The 17,664-nt window shown below is 38.2% G+C and overlaps 1 protein-coding gene across 1 annotated transcript in view; it reads left to right on the forward strand.

The window, feature by feature from the left end:
- Positions 1–1,659: 1,659 nt before the first annotated feature.
- The window catches only part of LIPC (lipase C, hepatic type), a gene marked incomplete at its 3' end in the record, with an annotated part of 38,311 nt that continues 22,306 nt past the window's right edge, over positions 1,660–17,664 (forward strand). The window contains exon 1 of the mRNA XM_079540988.1: positions 1,660–1,777. Within this exon, the coding sequence (XP_079397114.1) occupies positions 1,696–1,777 (82 nt within the window). The 5' untranslated portion in view covers positions 1,660–1,695. The remainder of the gene's footprint in view (positions 1,778–17,664) is intronic.

The following is a 17,664-nucleotide window of genomic DNA, read 5'->3' on the forward strand; positions in this document are numbered from 1 at the left end:
CAAGCCCAACCATCAGATCATTGAGTCAAATCCTTGCTAAGATGTTTGTACCGCCATTTTGGTTTCCCAGCATTGTCTATTGATAAGTAAACCCAAAGATGGATCCCTACAGTCCAGGCAATCTCATAAACATCCAAGTTTGTTTGATACCTAACGTATCTACCACACTGTTCCTGAGCAGTTCCTTTCTGCAGAAAAACTTAAATTCTATCTCCCTTACAAAGTCTCTACTTCATTGATTATTAGTGATTGCTGCAAATCTGTGCTAAACCATACCGCCAATTTCCACTAGTGCTAACTCTGCCGAAACACAGCATTTCCTATCCACCACCACAGCCTGAATTCTTGCTGAAGGTTCCCTAATGCCATCTAGAGCATCTCTTCCCTTTCCCCCTCAAACTCGAATCTGAAGGAGTTTGTTCCACCTGCACACATTGTCATCTGTTAGAAGGACAGAAAGTTCTGAAAAAAGTTTTGATTCTGTAGGACTATTTAGATGACAACATTTTTCACTTAAATCATTCAAGAACGTAGAAGAAAATTTACTGTGTCAGAGGCCTCTTTCAAAGGAGAACTGCACAATGTTGTAAAAGAACATAAGTGAAGTACGGTAGGAACCTATCTGGCTGGTTATATGCTAGCTCAGGTATGCAGGTAACAGTAGAAGTTGGCAATATTAACCCATATATGATGGTAATGGAACAGATAATGAAAATGCATGTTGATTTTCAGCCAATGCTGATGCCTGTGCTGCCACAACTACATAATAATTGCCAAATAGGTTGTTTGAAATGAGTTAGGGTAAGTCTCAGGAACAATGATCAATGTGGGAAAATGATGATGCTCCAGACTGATGATGACCAGGCCCTCAGAGGAGCATTTGGTCCTGCTCACTGGAATCCACTCCATGGCAACGTATGCTAACTACTTGAGAGACATTTTTGTCTTGTTCACATCAGTTCACTACAGCATTTACACACCTCATCTTAATTAAAATTCTGCATTCATTTCCAGTATAAAATACATTGTATTCATAAGAATCCCTTTTCTGAAATTACTTCTCTAATTATTGCATACATTTCATTATGATTAGCTAGTTGCCAGTGGAGAGAGATGTTAATAATTGTACTTCACTAATGATTTTTTTGTGATAAAAATGTGTCCACTAAATTTGAAAGGAAATATTTAGCAATTTTTCAAGAGCAGCTTTATCACTTTATCATATAAGAGTTTATTACATCTAGAATTTTAGATGTTTCTCATACCAAGATTTGTCTACATTAATGAAATATTTAGATTAACCTTCAGCTCTTACAGTTATTTCGCAATGTATTCAGGCTGTGCTGTTGACCAACCAAATTTGAGTTAGCTACCCATGGCCTTTAGCAGTATTTCAGAGCACAAACACCTTTGAGTCCACTGCGTTCAGAGCTGAGTACTGTTGAGCAGGTAAGAGGATCCAATTCCAAATTACTTCTGCCACAAGTGGCACAGAATAAAAAGGAAAAGGCAGGAAATAGGCAAATTGTTTTCTTTTCCAAAAAATGAAGAAGTGGAGCACTGCACGGGAGATTTCAGGGTTAAAGATTAATAGGCAATGGAGTTGTCACAAAGCGTTGATAGTTCTGTCCTTTTTCTCATCTATTGGCAGATTTTAGCAGTCAATTACCCAGCTCTCATTCAGACAAAGAAGAAATGAAAAGTTTGCAACTTCTCTCTATTTTGTTGATTTCTTGGATTATCATCCCAACAAATACATATGGAGGCAAGAAAAAAGGTAATATTCCTTCCAACATAATGATCTACTTTATTTGAAATGTTTGTTATGAAATGTAATAGCATTGAATACCCAGCAATCAACAAGTTCGAATGCTTTTCTTGTTTGTTTGAGAGTGTTCCCTTCATACATACATACATATATAGCTGTCTCTGATTATTGGAAAATATAGTTGCTTGTAATGAAAACAAAACTTTCTCAATTGAAATCTATACATTACAGTATAGACTTCAGGTAGATTGACCTTTAACAAAACTTCTGCTGAAGGCTATATTAAAAATGCATTAGTTTGAAAATATACACTGAGCTGGTCGCAGTTACAGTCCTCTTGGTGTGGAAGCATTCCATTCAGTCTCTTACTATGAATAAAAATCTTTAGCTGTCTGACAGTGTTGAAGCTTTCAATTTCTGAACTGTCTTTCACTTCAAGCGAGCAACAATTCTTGAGTGAAAGGGAGGTATCTGTGCTATGTTTATTTGGTGAGAGAAATACTGTAGTACTGTGGAAGATCTTTATAGGATCTTTATCATTTACATGGTTGGGGTTTTTTTGTTCTTTTGGTTTTTTTTTTGTTTGTTTGTTTGTTTTGTTTTTTACATTTTCTGTGCCTGTGATAGTACACATTAAGTCAGTACCCATGAGATTGCTGCACTAGGACAATGCATCACAACTGTTTCTTAAACCTCTCTGTTGTGCCTGACAAAGACAGTTTCATTGCTGCCCTCATTGCTAAGCTGTATGTTGCAACTGTTGGTTTTCCTCCTTATCTGACTTCATTTCTAATACTGGAGGGGTTAAACGTAACTTTTTCCTCAGCTGGAAGTAAAACAAGATTAGCTCATTTACAGAAGCGTCACTTATTTTAGAAACTGCATTTCGCATTTATATTAATTCCTGTTAACAGTCATAAAAGCAATTAGCTATAAAAATGCCTATATGTAATCGGCACAGACCGCTTTTCTTTGATTCTGCACACTAAACTTCTCTTGGGGTTTCATCTTGAGGAATATGAAATCTTGATCTAAAACACAATGAGAACTATACATTTCAAACAATGTCATAACTTGGCTCCCCATGGCAGGAAGGCCTGCACACCTCTGTGTAAGCTGCTAAATCTTAGCAAGATAGCCAGAAATCTTCATCAGGTTCTGTATGTTTAAGAGAACCAAACATCAGAGCATTAATCACAGCTCTCATCTCATGCCAGCTCGCACTCTACTACCCTCACAGTCTGTGGCATTCTTACAGCAAGGTCAGCCACTTCACTCTCTCCGTCTCCCTTTCCCCTCATGACCTAGTACTGCCATCTCAGTGTGCTTGTTTGTTCACTGCTGCTGTAGCTTCAACTCTTGCTTGTGGGCTGCAAAAGACTGCTCGCACATCATCTTAGCACTAGTAGAGTCACCTAAATGATAGTGTGTTGAAACAAAGTCTGTGACTTAAGAAGCAACTCAGCTACATTGGGAAAATTTTGGAAAGAAAATGTCTGGAATATGTTCTTACAGAGCCTAAGTAGCTCTGCTGCAGATAGTCAGAAGTTTAAAGGCCCTGGTAATTCCATGATGTTGAAGTGAGACTTTCATCTCCTTTAAGTCTTAAATCAGTACAACTAATTCCAGCAATATATTTACATTAAAGCCATCTTTTGTCCCTTCCCCAGTCCAACAGCTACACTGGCTTTGTGCAGGAGCTGGTATAGATGATCTCACAGAGCTCTGCCCCATTGCTGCAGATGATCTGTCTGTATAGCTCAGATAGTTCTATGATCAAAGCAGTTCCACCTAGCACCAATCTCAGTGAGGTAGATATGTGTGCCACAACAGAACAGTAGCAAAGCATTAAACTTCACAAAGGAAGGGCAGTGTGGATTTTAACCTTCTGTGAGAGGCCTTTTAAGTAAAGACAGCTTCCAGTAAGCATGGTACATGTTGTACCTAAATATTCTGAAGCTTGCTTGTTCCTGCCTTAGCAGAAACTACAGCAATAAACAGACATTATGGAGACACAAGGCCTTCTGAAAGCTGTGACTGGCATGTAATTTTAGCATAAACAATTGCCTATAAGAGAACCATCCACTAAAAGAGTAATCAGTCTGTACATCCCCCTCAGTTGTTTGCACTCAGTTATACGCACTCAGCAAATAAACTCTGCTTCAATTCTTTTCTGTAGTGGTCTATTCATCTGCATGGTAAAATAAATTACATTTACTATAGCTAGGTATATGCAAAACTTTTTCTTCAAATTAAATAATTTATGTCTATATTACAGGTTCTTAATTTACAGTTCCGTAGAATAAGATGGATTGCATAACATATTTAAAACACACATTGAAGCTATTAAAAAGCCACAGAGTGCTTCTGAAATGCCAGTGTTCTCTTGTATATTTACATAGCTGGAAAAAAATGTTGCTTTTTTTTTTTTTTTTTTTTTTTTTGCAAATGTTCATTATCTAAATACAGCATCCCACAAAAAGACTAGAAATAAGCACCTCAAAAAAAAAACAAAAAACAAAAAACCCAAAACATTCCTGAAGCTGATTTTTTCTTTTAGAAATGGAATGGAAATAATATGGAAAAAGTATTTTAACATAAGCTCTCATTTACTTTGATTCTTCTCCAAGAAAAATAAAATTCCATCGCTAGGTGTGGTGGAAATGCTAAGTCGTGGCTTGAACCAGTGATTGAGAACCTGGTGGGAAGGCAAGGCCAACCCAGGGGAGTTCAGGAGTGTGCAATGCAACACACTGAGTGACTGGAAGGAGTGAAGCCAGGATTAGCCCCTCCCCAGACCTAATTTAAGGGTTGGCAGTGGTGGCAGGGGCACCTCTACGGGAATCCCTGCATGTCTAGGGCCTTCTGAAGTCAAGCACATTCTTCTATTTATGTGCCCACTGCTGTTGTGTTTGAGCAAATCCTCACTTCCTGTGGCCTGGGATCTTGCTGCTCTCCTGTCCTTGTTGTGTTTTCCATTGCATTACGCTACATGAGAACATATTTTAATATGCCACCGCATTGTGCAGATCAGAGGAACTCAGTAGCTGACAGAAATGCATACAAAGTCTGTGCTTTTGATGTGAGGGAGTCACAGCTGGCTGTTTAGCTGGATTTTTGTGTCCAAAAGTGAGTGCAACACCTTTAGGATTATAAAATACACCATGGAAATAGATTATGCTGGAACTTAAGTTGTTATTTTTTTGTTATTCTCCAATCATATTATAGCTAGAGACATAAGAGATTTGTTAGGAACATCAAATTCTCCAAAGCCTATGTAGAACTCCTTAGTAAAACGCACTGTACATGGAATATTCTGAACAAGTACCAAGATAATTGTTTCTACACGAAGCTGAAAAAATACTAGCAATATAAGAGACTTTCGGGATATTTAAAAGCTGTTTGAATTGCAGAAAGAAATCAAAAGTCTGCTAAGATGATATGATGACCTTTAATGCTGAAGGTGAACATCACTTCCACCAGCTTAGAGTTCTTAAGAGTTCACAATAAATATTAAGGATTAAATAATTTTCCCTGAAGTGTACTCACTGTAATAATGACCTGTGCCCTAAATTTCCACTCATTCTATGTGATTTGGGTACTGTGTTATCTAATGCTAGCTGAAAGCAGAACAGAGACTAAAGCCAACAAACTCAGAGGATACAAGTGATCCAGTCTTCTAGTTTGAGAGTTATAATTTGCCAGCATAGACTGAAAGCAAACTCTATTCCTTACCTCAGACAGAACGGCACAGTGATCTCTTTCTCTGATTTAAACTCCTTGGCTAGCATGTCTTACAACTACAAGTTCAAACTCAACTTGGTCAGGTTCGTTCATTCTTAAAGAAAATACTTTTGTTTTCTTATTTTGTTGTACAGCCTACGTTACACAACTTCATTTTGAAAACACAGTTATGCCTAATATGTGTGGAGGTTTGGCGTTAGCAACAGGGTTGCACTGGAGCAGTGCTACAATCCTGATGATGTAGTTCATAAGACCGTATGGTCCCTGGGGTGGCCTTAGCACAGTGACCTTTTTCCTATATGCTAGCTAGAGTTAGGAGACTTGTCACTGAAGCTAAGTCATACTCATACAATAGGATAGCTTGGCAGCAGGTGGACAGACCAGCAGCTGCTTCCAAAAAGCATGATTAAGATTTCCTGGCAGCATATGTAATAACTCATGAAAGAGACAGAAGGGGACATCTATCTGCACATGCCAAGAACGGGTGATAAATTTTCCTGCTTTGGCAACAGGCCAAATGTGAATTACAATTCTTTCTACATAAAATTGATGCTTTTGATTCAAGCAAAGAAAAAAAATTACCACGTTTGCACTCAGTAGCCTCTTCCAATGAGACACTGGAACAAGTTGCCCAGCGAGGTTATGGATGCCCCCTCCCTGGAAGCATTAAAAGGCCAGGCTGGGTGGAGATGTGAGCAACCTGGGCTAGAGGGAGGTGTTCCTGCCAATAGCAGGGGGTTGGAACTAGGTGATTTTAAATACCTTCCAACCCAAACCATTCTGTCGTTCTAGAAAAAAAAAAATAATCACGTTTTGAAAAGCTGATCGTACGTCTTACGCTCATGGATGGTGCAGGGAAATGGAAAACGCAGTAAACCAATATCTTTTCTCAAACTACGCTGGTAGCTGCTCACTCAGTCCAGAACTGTGCACCTGAGCAAGTTAGATCGACCAGCTGAGGCAGACAAACATAAATATTCTTTCACTGATTTTTGGAATGCCCTTTAACAATAAAAGCCAAAATGCATCTAAGAGCACAAGTTATGGCAGGTTAAGAAGCTAACAAATGCAAAAACCTAATCAAATACTTATTTTAATAGAGGAGCAGGGCTGGCATTCCATGTCCATCCACCTTTAAAGAAACCCAAGGCCTCCGACACCTGATTGTGTTGGTTTTGTTTTTTTTTATTTTTAAATTTAATCTGTCTTCTGAGATGACAGGTGAGTCTTCAAAATCTTTTGAAGTAAAAGGGAAAGGTTGTAATTAATGACACATTTAGTGACATTAACCACTTAAACAACCCTTGCTTCATTCTCTGGTGGCAATTAATTCACAAGCCACTTTGCTTGTCGCAAAACAGCTTGGAAACGGATCCTGTTTGAAAAATAGTACTATTTTTTTTCCTGGTCATCTTCTTTTTTAGCTGGATTGGTTTCTTCATTTTGTCCACTGTGTAACTGAGCAAAAAGCTGTAATGGGACAATCATGGGGATCCACGGGAGGCTAAGAGTGAGTAGCAGGCACCAGCATGGGGCTGGATCTGCTTAGAGTTGCTCCGGTAGCACTGAAACCAAATGACTAATGAGGAACTAAAGACTCTTATCAAGGAGTCCCCCTTTTAAGGTTTACTTCACCAGAAGAAAAAAAAATCAGAAAATAAACCTAATAACAACTGATGTAAATTTAATGTAAAATAACTGTATATTTATTTTCTGTCTAGTGTTATTTACACAGGAAATATCTAAGGCAATCTCCTTGAAAATGCATTTATTTTCTGCACCTCTCACAAACTATTAGCCAGATAAAATAAAAATCTCACACCTCAGAGCTTTTTGGGAACTTGTTCAAATTAAAGCTCTGATTTCCTTCAGACTCAGTACATATTTCAGCAAATTAACCACGAAAAAGGCCCAAAACCAGATAGAAAATGTTTAACTATGAATAATTCAAATCCTATTCTAATTGCTTTCCTAATATTATTTCTTGCTTTAACAAGGCTATTTAGCTAGAAGTACAAATCCCTCTAATAATGAAATTGGAAATTGGGGTAGCATTTTTGTGAGATGTCTGTCTTTTCTTTTTCTTGCTTCCTCGGCATCACCCACTTAGCTAATTGTATACAAACACTAAACACAGAACAGTGAAGGCATAAGCATCCCTAATCAGACATGTGCACTGAAACAAAATCTCTACCCTTCAAGGACAGGGTAAATTCTGTTAGGCATTTTAAAGCCAAGGCAGGTCACTGAAGTTATTATTAGCTCAAATTAGCACTCCCACAAGCTGTTGAATTCTTCACCTGCAGCCAAAAGGCACTCACTATGGTGCAGAATTTGCTAATATCTTTGAAAGAATGAGAGAAGTAGCTCCTCGTTAGAAACATAGAATAGACTTTTGATAAAATTATAGCTGATCTATGTACCAAATGGTCTATAGGAGCAGGAATATAATTGATGAAATTGTTCCAAAGCAAAATAATTATAAATGCCTAAACAGAAACTTAACAAGAAAAAAGATGACATCTGACCTTACTAATGATAGTGGTGCTATAAATTTATACTTTCTGACAGGCTACTTTCAGACAAATAATTCATACCTCCATCTCAGCTACATCACTATTCTTTTATATTAGTGATTTATATAGGAATTTGAAGACAAGTCTGTATAAAAACTGAGTTCCTCCCTCTTGTGAACAGTCCCCACTCCCACCAAGAATTACAGAGATCTGAGCTGACTCACAGAGCTCCAAAGATAATGCTGATTCTAATTTGAAACAGGTTAAGAACTGATGAAAGCCCAGTAAGCCATCACTTTTGTATGTTAGGCGCATCTCTAACAAAGTACTGTAACAAAGAAGCCTGACAGTAATGTTCATTAGTAAGAAGCACTTCTACTTTTAAGATAGAATATTAGGAGGATTTATTTGAAAGAGAGGAGAAAGCAAATGTGTTAAAATCTATTTTGAGTCTACAAGATAATCCACAGTATGACTGACATCTAGTGATAAATTTTCTACAAAAAGTGAAATTCTAACAGGAGGCAAAAAACAGCGTATTATGAAAAATACAACTACAAATATTTTTAAACAACCTAATAAATAGGAACCTGGAACCTAACGGATTTAACTCCAAACCACACCATCATTCTCTAAAGGAAGATGGAGAAAACAATGAAGTCTGAAAAGATACAGGCAAATTGCTTTCCTAATTACTGCTCCTTGCAAAAGTGGAAAGCAGAGAGAGTCTAAACGCTGCCAAATTTGCAAAAGGGCTGAAGCCCAGCACAACTGCACACACGTGTGCCCTTAGCCAGTCCCAAGGTAGCTCAGCATCAGATCGGGGGTTGCCCATGCCACGTTCCTATTTGTGTCTTTCACTAGGAGGAAAGTGTGCAGCTCCACCACAAACTTCATTTGCCGCTGCATTTTCATATTCGTTTTCATGCAGCCAATGTCAAATAATAGAGCTGGAAATAAGGCCTGTAAGATACCCACTGGTCACTGCAGCGCAACACACCAGGCACTGTGGCTGCAGCACTTAACTAGGTCCTTTCAATGGTGCCATCCTAAAATTTTACAGAACATCGCAGCTCCAAAGCACCTGTAATATTAATGGTCACAACCTTAGCACAATCAGTTTTATTATCTCTGTTTTAAATGAGATACCAAAAAATACAATTGAACCAAGATTTAGGTACTATCAGACAGTACTCAGTGCCAAAAATGGAATCCAAACCTCTAACTTCACAGTCCCATTCCTGAAGACACTATTTTGCCATTTTCTTTGTTAATCTACAGACAGCATTGCATTTCTTCTACAACTAACATACAGGTATCATCAGAATACAGGTCTTTACCCTTGGTAATACTACCTTTTGGAAGATGAATAAAGGTTATTACTGTTCTATGGTACCACTTTTTGAACAGGAACTGCCCTGAACTGAGCTTATCAGTAGCCACAAATGAAATCTGTCATTGTCAGAATTAATCAATAATGGGTCTTGCAGCAGAAACTGAAACAATGAAATGAAAATGCACTTAATCATTGTATTTGTAGATTCTTACCATTCAAAAGCAACTTCATAAGATCTTTTAATTAAAAGTGAATAGTTGACACACTGAGCAAGACTTGGATTTTTTTTTAAGCTATGTTACATCAAATCTACACAATACTGTTCCTTTTTAAAATATTTACAGTGTGTAAGTAAATTATATGGTCTGTTGGCTGACACACCTAAAACAAACGTGTTATAATTTTTATTTTAGCACTGTGAAACTGAATGAAGCTGGTGAGAGAATCTTATAGTCAGAAAAATATTTTGTTCTGGTAACAATACTAAAAATGCAAGTTTTCCCCTATTGATGGTGTGTCTAGAAAACGTTTATATAGAACAATTTCTACTTCTTTGCTTAAGAAAGTTTCCCCATTACCTTAGAAACACAACACTCAAAATGGAGTGGTTTTTCATTGACTCCAACTCATATCTCTCCTTGCCAGCTACTCCTTGCTCCTGCACACCCTAATTGCAGCTTGAACTGCAAGCCTTCCCACCCTGAGCCATGCACCCAGCTGCTGCAGCTCTGTGACTCACCCCCAGGCAGTTCATGCATTTTTCCTTCTTGGAAGGCTTGTGTTTGACACTGATAAAAAAAATAGAAATGTGAAGACAACAGCTGTACATGAATGTAGGGTCACAGAAACCAGTAGATTCCTGCTGGCAGACACCCTATGCCTACCTGCCACCACACATGCTTTCCAGTGTCATTCCCTTTCATTGCAGGAGCTTTGGAGAGTACCTGGAACTGTAGGAAGAAAGAAATCTAATCTTCACAGTCAGGATTTAGGCTCATTTAAAATATCTTTGAAACGCGGCCATGTCCCAAAAAAGTCTGTCAGTTCAAGATTCTTCCTAACCCTATTTATAGATCGGAACTCCTTCACCTTACACTCACTGAGTATCTTGCGAGCAACATTTTATTTTTAGAAGATTCTTTTGCCTGACAGTTTTGCAGACTCTACTCAACCAATCTCCTGATAGATTCAAATTAAAAACATGATCATTAAATACAGAGAAGTATTTTGTTCTGTCATAATCTTTGGCTGCCTGGAACGTCAGAAGCTGTTATAAAGAAACTGAAGAAAGATACATAGAAGTTTGTCTGCATTAATTAATCTGCTGCAAGACAGCTTTTAGAGAAAGGCCTATCCAAGGCAACTTTTAGGCAGCCTGTGTAAGATTTCATTTAAAGAGATGTCTATTCTCTTGTTCCAGCTCTCATCAGCTCAGACTGCAATTCTGATTTCTGTGGCTCCTGTCCTTACTTTCTCCAAAGCACCCAGAGGTTACTGCCCTCAGCAAACAGGTCCTGTGACTCACATCAAACAGTCTGTAGGATTTACCGCTCGAGTAAATCAGGACCAGGAAAAGACAATTCAGGGTTCTTGTAATGAACCCTTTATTTTGCTGAGCAAAATTTTATCAGAGGTGCCATAAGTTTTCCTGTGTCTCCGGACTTCAAAGGCCAGTATTTCTTTCCCCACAGAATACTCTGCCTTTCTTTCAGTCCTGCTGAAACTTAGCTTCACATTCACACTGGCAAACAGATCAACTATTGAGTCCTCTCAGAAGACTTCTTTTATCCTATGAATCAGCAGCATCTTCCTTAGATGCCCTCTCCCCATATCACATGCACAACAGTATCACATGGATAACCACTACAGCATTTTGTCTGGATGCATAATACCCACTGAACAAGCCTGAGGCATGTCTGGACCAAAAACATCTCAGCAGTAGCAGTATTTACACTCATAAAAGAACTTATTTGTATTTCAAAGCTTGATCAGCATTCGATTTATGCCGCTGGGTGGAGTTATCTTTCAAAGTGGCACAGAGCAAAGCACAACACCGCTGAGCTTAGGCAGGAGAGGTGAGAGGGCCGAGGACTGCTGGTGAAATGGATGTGAGTACCATGACGAGAATACCTACATTGCACATTCCGCATATGGTGGGTTGTCCCAGCATGTTCCCTGCATGCTGGCCAAACCCTCACTTTGCTGACGTCTTCACACCTTGCAGAGCCAAGGACAAGATTAGGAAAACTCACTCAACTGCACTCTGTTGCCTGGGAGATTTAGAATACTTCAGTGCTTAACAACAGCGCTGAACAATTCTCTATTCTAGAATGAAATGCTACAGGGAACTTCTTTGTGTGTTATACTATCATTCTACGTTCAGTAGAACATAACATTTACTTGATTGGAGGAATCAGGGAACAGAATTACAGAAGCTATTTTGGAGCAGCTCATGATGCATCACTCCCCCACATATAGCCCTAGGCAGCCTCTGCCCTTTGGGATGCTGTTGTGCTGCAGATACTCAGCATGCTTCCTGTCCAGAGGAATACATGGTCCAAACAGAACTCATTGTAGCAAGGCTATGAACTAGTTTTCATGTTTTCTTTGCAAGTCACTGAAAAAAAAGAATAAGAAACCTGTGAATATATACATATGTATGTATGTGTCATTTCCCATTCTGCATTCATTCCAGCTCCAACACAGACTGGCCTGAGAATTTACAGCAGAAAGCAATATCCCTTTAAAGTTTTAGGAACAAACAATAGACTAAACCATTTCAACCTGGATTTCAGGATAGCAGAAAAACAGCTTGACAGACTTCAGCTGCGAACTTCTGCCTAATACAAGACTGTTACAATCAGAAAGATTAACGCGGTGGAAGGGCAATACAGGAGTATGTAACAGCAAAGGGACCAGCACGGATGCCATAGGATGGTATTTCAAAGCAAAAGCGAAGGTGCTCACCCATCTCCAAAGATCTAGGCTCACAGAAAAAACTCCATGAGGGAGAGATCTCCAACCAGAGAACCTTCCCATGACAGTCAGCCCTTCAATGAGGTCTAAGAGAGGTGCAGCCAGGCTCCACCCCTCCCGGTCACACAGCTGAACTGTCTTCTCCCAGGGCTGACCAGGTCCTTTCCACAGGTGCTCACTCAGTGGTTCAGGCTGTGACTCAACAGTTACCATACACAAGATTAAATTCTTTCCCCTTTGTGTCATTCTCCGTTTCTCTTGCAATATAAAAGGATATTTTAATTATATCAAGAATTTGGAGGAAAATATTTAAACAATATATATCTTCTTCCACAAATATTTCAGGCACATAACTCAGGTAAATAACTTTTCAATATCTGAAATGCATCAGGAAATGCTGAGCTGGGAGGGCTGTACTGGAGACACAGGAATTCTACAGCAAATGTGAAACAAACTGGTGTATCAATTCCACCGGTGACCATCCTACAGATGACAAAAGAATCTGACAGATATAAAACAACCAGAATGATAAAGCTTAGGAATAATGGCAAGTTGTGCTTTTTTTTTGTTTGTTTGTTTTTGTTTTCATTTTGGTTCTAGCTAAAATTGCAAAAATGCTGAAGGACTATGAGAAATGCAGCCCCTATGATATCTCTTGCCTTATTTCTGGGATGCTCCCAGCATGTTCCAAAGTTCAAAGCCTGAAATACTGGGATATACACACAAACACAAAATAACCTCAGTTATTTTAGTTCAGTTCGGTGTGGCAGACAGGGAAAGTGCAGCTGGCAAAAGTGGGTGAATGTTTCCTAGGATGGTTTTACAAAATAAGCCATCGTGCCAGAGATTGTGTCACTCCTTGCAAAGCTCTTACATCAGCCAATCTTTAATTATCTGGAAAAACAATCTGTTGAGCTAAGGTGGGACAGAACCTCTCCCAATATAGAAATCTATACGTGTGACAGAGTGGTAATAATTAACAAAATAATAATTAACAAAAAAAACCCGAAGTAATCCTCCATTCCTACAGCCCAAAAGCTCTTGTCCAGGACTAAGTAAATTGCAAAGCCATGAATAAAAGAAGGCAGTACACTTCGTACAAAATGAACATTCATTTTAAGTAATAATCCTTAATATATTTCAGTGAACGTGTCCCAAAGGAGGACTACTAACACAGAGCACCAGCTCAGATTAGACACAACATCACAGAAGCAACACTTACTGAAAAGGACAGGAAATATGCAGTATAAAGCTAGAATTCAAAATACTTATAGTATAAACACTATAATTACATAACAGCATAATTACATTTAATTACCTGAAAGGTTAGCAAAGAAGTACTAAAAAATAAAGGAAACTTCAGTTAATGGAAGGCTTTGCTGATAGGTTGATCAGGTTCAGGTAGAAGAGAATGTCTTCTCTTTTTTAAAAAATATCATTCAATGTGAATCCATGGAGAAAATTATGGGAGTTATTAAATTCAATGTAGAGGAGTAATTGATGGACCTGATTCAAAATGGACTGAGCAGAGAGCAACTTTTCCTGCTTGCAATGCCAGTTATTTAGTTTAGGCTGTCTCCAATAAATCTGAACAAAATCCATGTTGCTGCTGTAAAATGGGATGAAGAAGAAAGAGGAGAAATAGCTTCTCTACTTTCATTTCTAACAACTGACCTAGGCCCCATGGAAGAGGTGTGATACACCTGCAGCTGATAGCTACAGGAGCCTGAAAAGCAAGCAAGATTGACCAGTGTTCAATACAGATGTGAGTAGAGTATCTACTAACAGGTACACACTTTTTTGGAGAGGAAAACAACAACAAACAATCAAACCAACCAACAAATAGAAATGCACCAAATAACCAAACACAAAAAGCTGATTTAATCATTAAATGCAATCACAGCAGTGCAAAGTCTATAACAGTAGACTTAGTGCAAAGAACAGATTAATAGATAGCAGCCAATATGTTCTCCACATACAGTTTGAGTTTATTTTAAATTCTCATGTTGTCTGCATCGCCAGGCTGAACTAGGAACACTCAAAATGCACAGATCAGCAAGGATAGCACCAGACTAAAATTTGAGTGTGGGGTGATGGGAAGGGTGCAGGAAGGGTGCACAATTGTCTTTTTTCTTTGGCCTTATTTTCTTCAATTAGCGTGGTAGAAGTTGCTTTTATACATAATTCAGCTATCAAAATCCACTTTTGTCACCTGCTGTTAAAAATCATCTTTTTCTTCCTTTTTTTTAGTGTAAGATTTTACAGAGTAAATAAAAATAGCTGCTTTGGTAACTTGTCAGCATTTTGGAGATGAAATGAAATCAGCCTTTTAGTACAAAGTAAAATAAATGTAACTTCTCAAATCCTATTGAGAAATGCCTGCTTAATATTTCTAGAAAATTAACAATCCTTCTAAAAATAGGAAAATAACAGAACTTACTGTGCAGTGACTTTACTTAACCTCTATTTTCTTATAAAATTTACATTTCTGAAACATTCCAAGTCAAATCATTTCATCATTTCTTATTTACCTGAACTTCTTGCTGGGAAGTACCAGCCCTCATTACCAAATATCATCATCAACAATAGAAGTTACTCTCTAGATGTCTGTTTAGATAACGATGTTTCCCTAATGTTTAAATCATGCTTACCTTCCTTGTTTTCTTCACGTGCTTTTCCATCAAAATCAGTATGGTTCTGAGTACACACAACACTCAGCTTCCATTGAAGTTTGTTTCAGCAGTAGCTGTCAGAATACTCCGTTATCACACGGTTCAGATTTTTAAATTTCTGAAAGCAGAGACATGGCAGAAAGATGCCACTCAATAATTCTTCCTTGCAAAAGCCATCGCTGGGAACTTTCACAGCAACACGTAGTCAAAAAACTGCTAAGTTGGTGCTCAGTGAAATGGAACGCAGCAGCAACCTCCAAAAGCTACATTTCATTTCTGCTGTGGACTATGGCTAAGCTCACCTGTTCATTTAATATAAAATTTCCCTGGTTTCCTTCAAATCTATTACCCAACAGTTTCAGTCTAGTAAGAGCTATTTCTGCGATGAATTATTTTTTTCTAGACTCTGTGTGAAGAAGAAATTGATCTAGTGCCTAGACACAGTAAAAAAATTATGGCTAAAAACGTTTTTCAGCTTTTTAAAGAGCGTTTTACCAATCTTAATCAACATTTTTTTGTCATTTCCTGCCAGCAAAGGGCAGAAAACAGTCTTTCCTGATTTCCAGAGTTAACAATTATATAGCAGTTGAAAAATCCCAAAATCCATACTATTTTTATTAAGTTTATGGGCCTTTGATAAACCCAGCCTGACTGCTGCACCATTAGAATACTTGGGTTGTTGGAGCATTCCTGTTGATTTTTCTGTGTGTTTTTCAACGGAGTCGCCAAAGACAATCTGAGAAGAACTAGATAGTGAGTAGCAGAGGTGCCCCACTGTCATAATGCTGTGGGATTCATTCAGCAGCATTCACTGCTACACCACTAGCTGTAAAAAAACTAGCTGTGGGTGACATAACGATGATGGTGGTATTCAGTTTGTTTGTTTGTTTGTTTTGTACCAGAAGAGAAATGCCATTTTAAGCCCAAAGGCAGACAGGAACAAACTTGGCTGAAGCTGGCTCTGCAATGGACAAAGGCCATGCTGACAGAGCAGCTTCTCTGGTTTGTCTGGGATCTCATATCAACATATTTTGTCTATTTCAATATCAAGGTGCAGCTGACATTGAAACACTGACATCATTCCAGCTTAAAAAACAATCCTCAAACTGACATCACTTCTCTTGTCATAATCAACTATAATGAAAAAGCAAGCAGAGCTGATTTTAAAACTTTTATGTGTTTTCCATATGTGAGGTCATTGAGGGGAGACTGGAGTCTAGAACTCACATCAGTGACAGAATGGATTTCCTACTTGGAGTAGCATGCACAGCTTCCTTTCGGACAAAACCCACTGGTCTGTTTAGTTGCTTTAGAACAGGAGAGGGAAGATTTCAGTTGGATATTTGAGGATTTGCTGAGTCTATATAAAACAGCTCAATACAATCAAAGGCCATAGTGTTTTGTAAAGCAAATATTAAACTCAGCATTTTTTTTTTTTTCAAATGATGAAGTAACCAACTTGAATGTTTGCTGGATATTAGCACAGCTCTACAGAGATACACTAAAGGAAAAAGGGAATTATGTTCTGAACTGGATAAAGAAAGCAAGATGATGTGTTCTATGTGCATTATAGCATTACCATCTGCGACTTGTCCACGTAAACTATGATAGATTATTATACTTTTTTTTTTTTAATAAAAATTCAGCTCTGAGGACTCTAAGCTGAACTCAGATATAAGGACAAATAGCAAAGTGAGTAAATTAATCTACTCGGTGTTTCAGGTATGACAGAAGCAAATGATTATGTTTATCCGTGTAACCTTTTGACTGTGCTACCAAGTTGGATACTAGAGATGAAACAAATGAAGGTTTACAGAGACAAAAGAGCACACTGAGATAATTACAGAGCTTTCTGTAGCTTAACAAAAGGGAAAAATTCAAAATTATTTTTGGCTACAGAAATTTATATGTTGCTTGCTGAGAATATGACAGTATAATGCATAGGCTCTATTTGTAGCTGTATAATTTCCGTATCTCCATACTACAGAGAAAAGACTCTAATATTCACAGTAGGATTGAGAGTGTTACATACAAACCAATTTATCTGACGTACGTTTCAAAAATCAAAAAAATAAAAAATTCTCTGCAGTGGTCTTCTGGAAGTTATTGATTCACTGCATGTGTGTCTCATGCTGTGAACAAGCATCCTTTTTCAAGCCAAAGGTAACTGCCTATAGCCCTCTCCCAGCTATTCATCATTTCCCAAAAGCTACCATTTTATCTAACACATACAGTCCATCAGTTCAAGTAAGCATCCCCTAGTTTGCTTCAAGCAAAATAAATTAGGTTATTATAAACAGTTAAAACACGTGATTTGAGGCTGTCTATCTTATTTTGCTTGCAACAAATAGGCAGTGAAGCCTATGACTACGACTATGACATAGGCAGTAGCCTATGCCTACTGACAACAGGACTTAAGGATGGTAATCTCTGTCTGGTGGGAGGTAATAAAAAGCTGGAGGTGGTAACCTCTTTGCTGGCACAGATAGATGGATGCAGTTGAGCATGTGCGTCCCCTATCATATATGCTCCTTAAGTACTGGTATTCCAGAGCAGTTACGTGCTCTGAATCTTGTTCAGATCTTTACATATAAAGGAGACTCTGCATCCAAATAGCTTTGTGTCTATTGTTACAAGACAAAAACAAAAACC

Source organism: Tetrao urogallus (assembly GCF_951394365.1).
Source record: "Tetrao urogallus genome assembly, chromosome: 11".
Taxonomy (NCBI): domain Eukaryota; kingdom Metazoa; phylum Chordata; class Aves; order Galliformes; family Phasianidae; genus Tetrao; species Tetrao urogallus.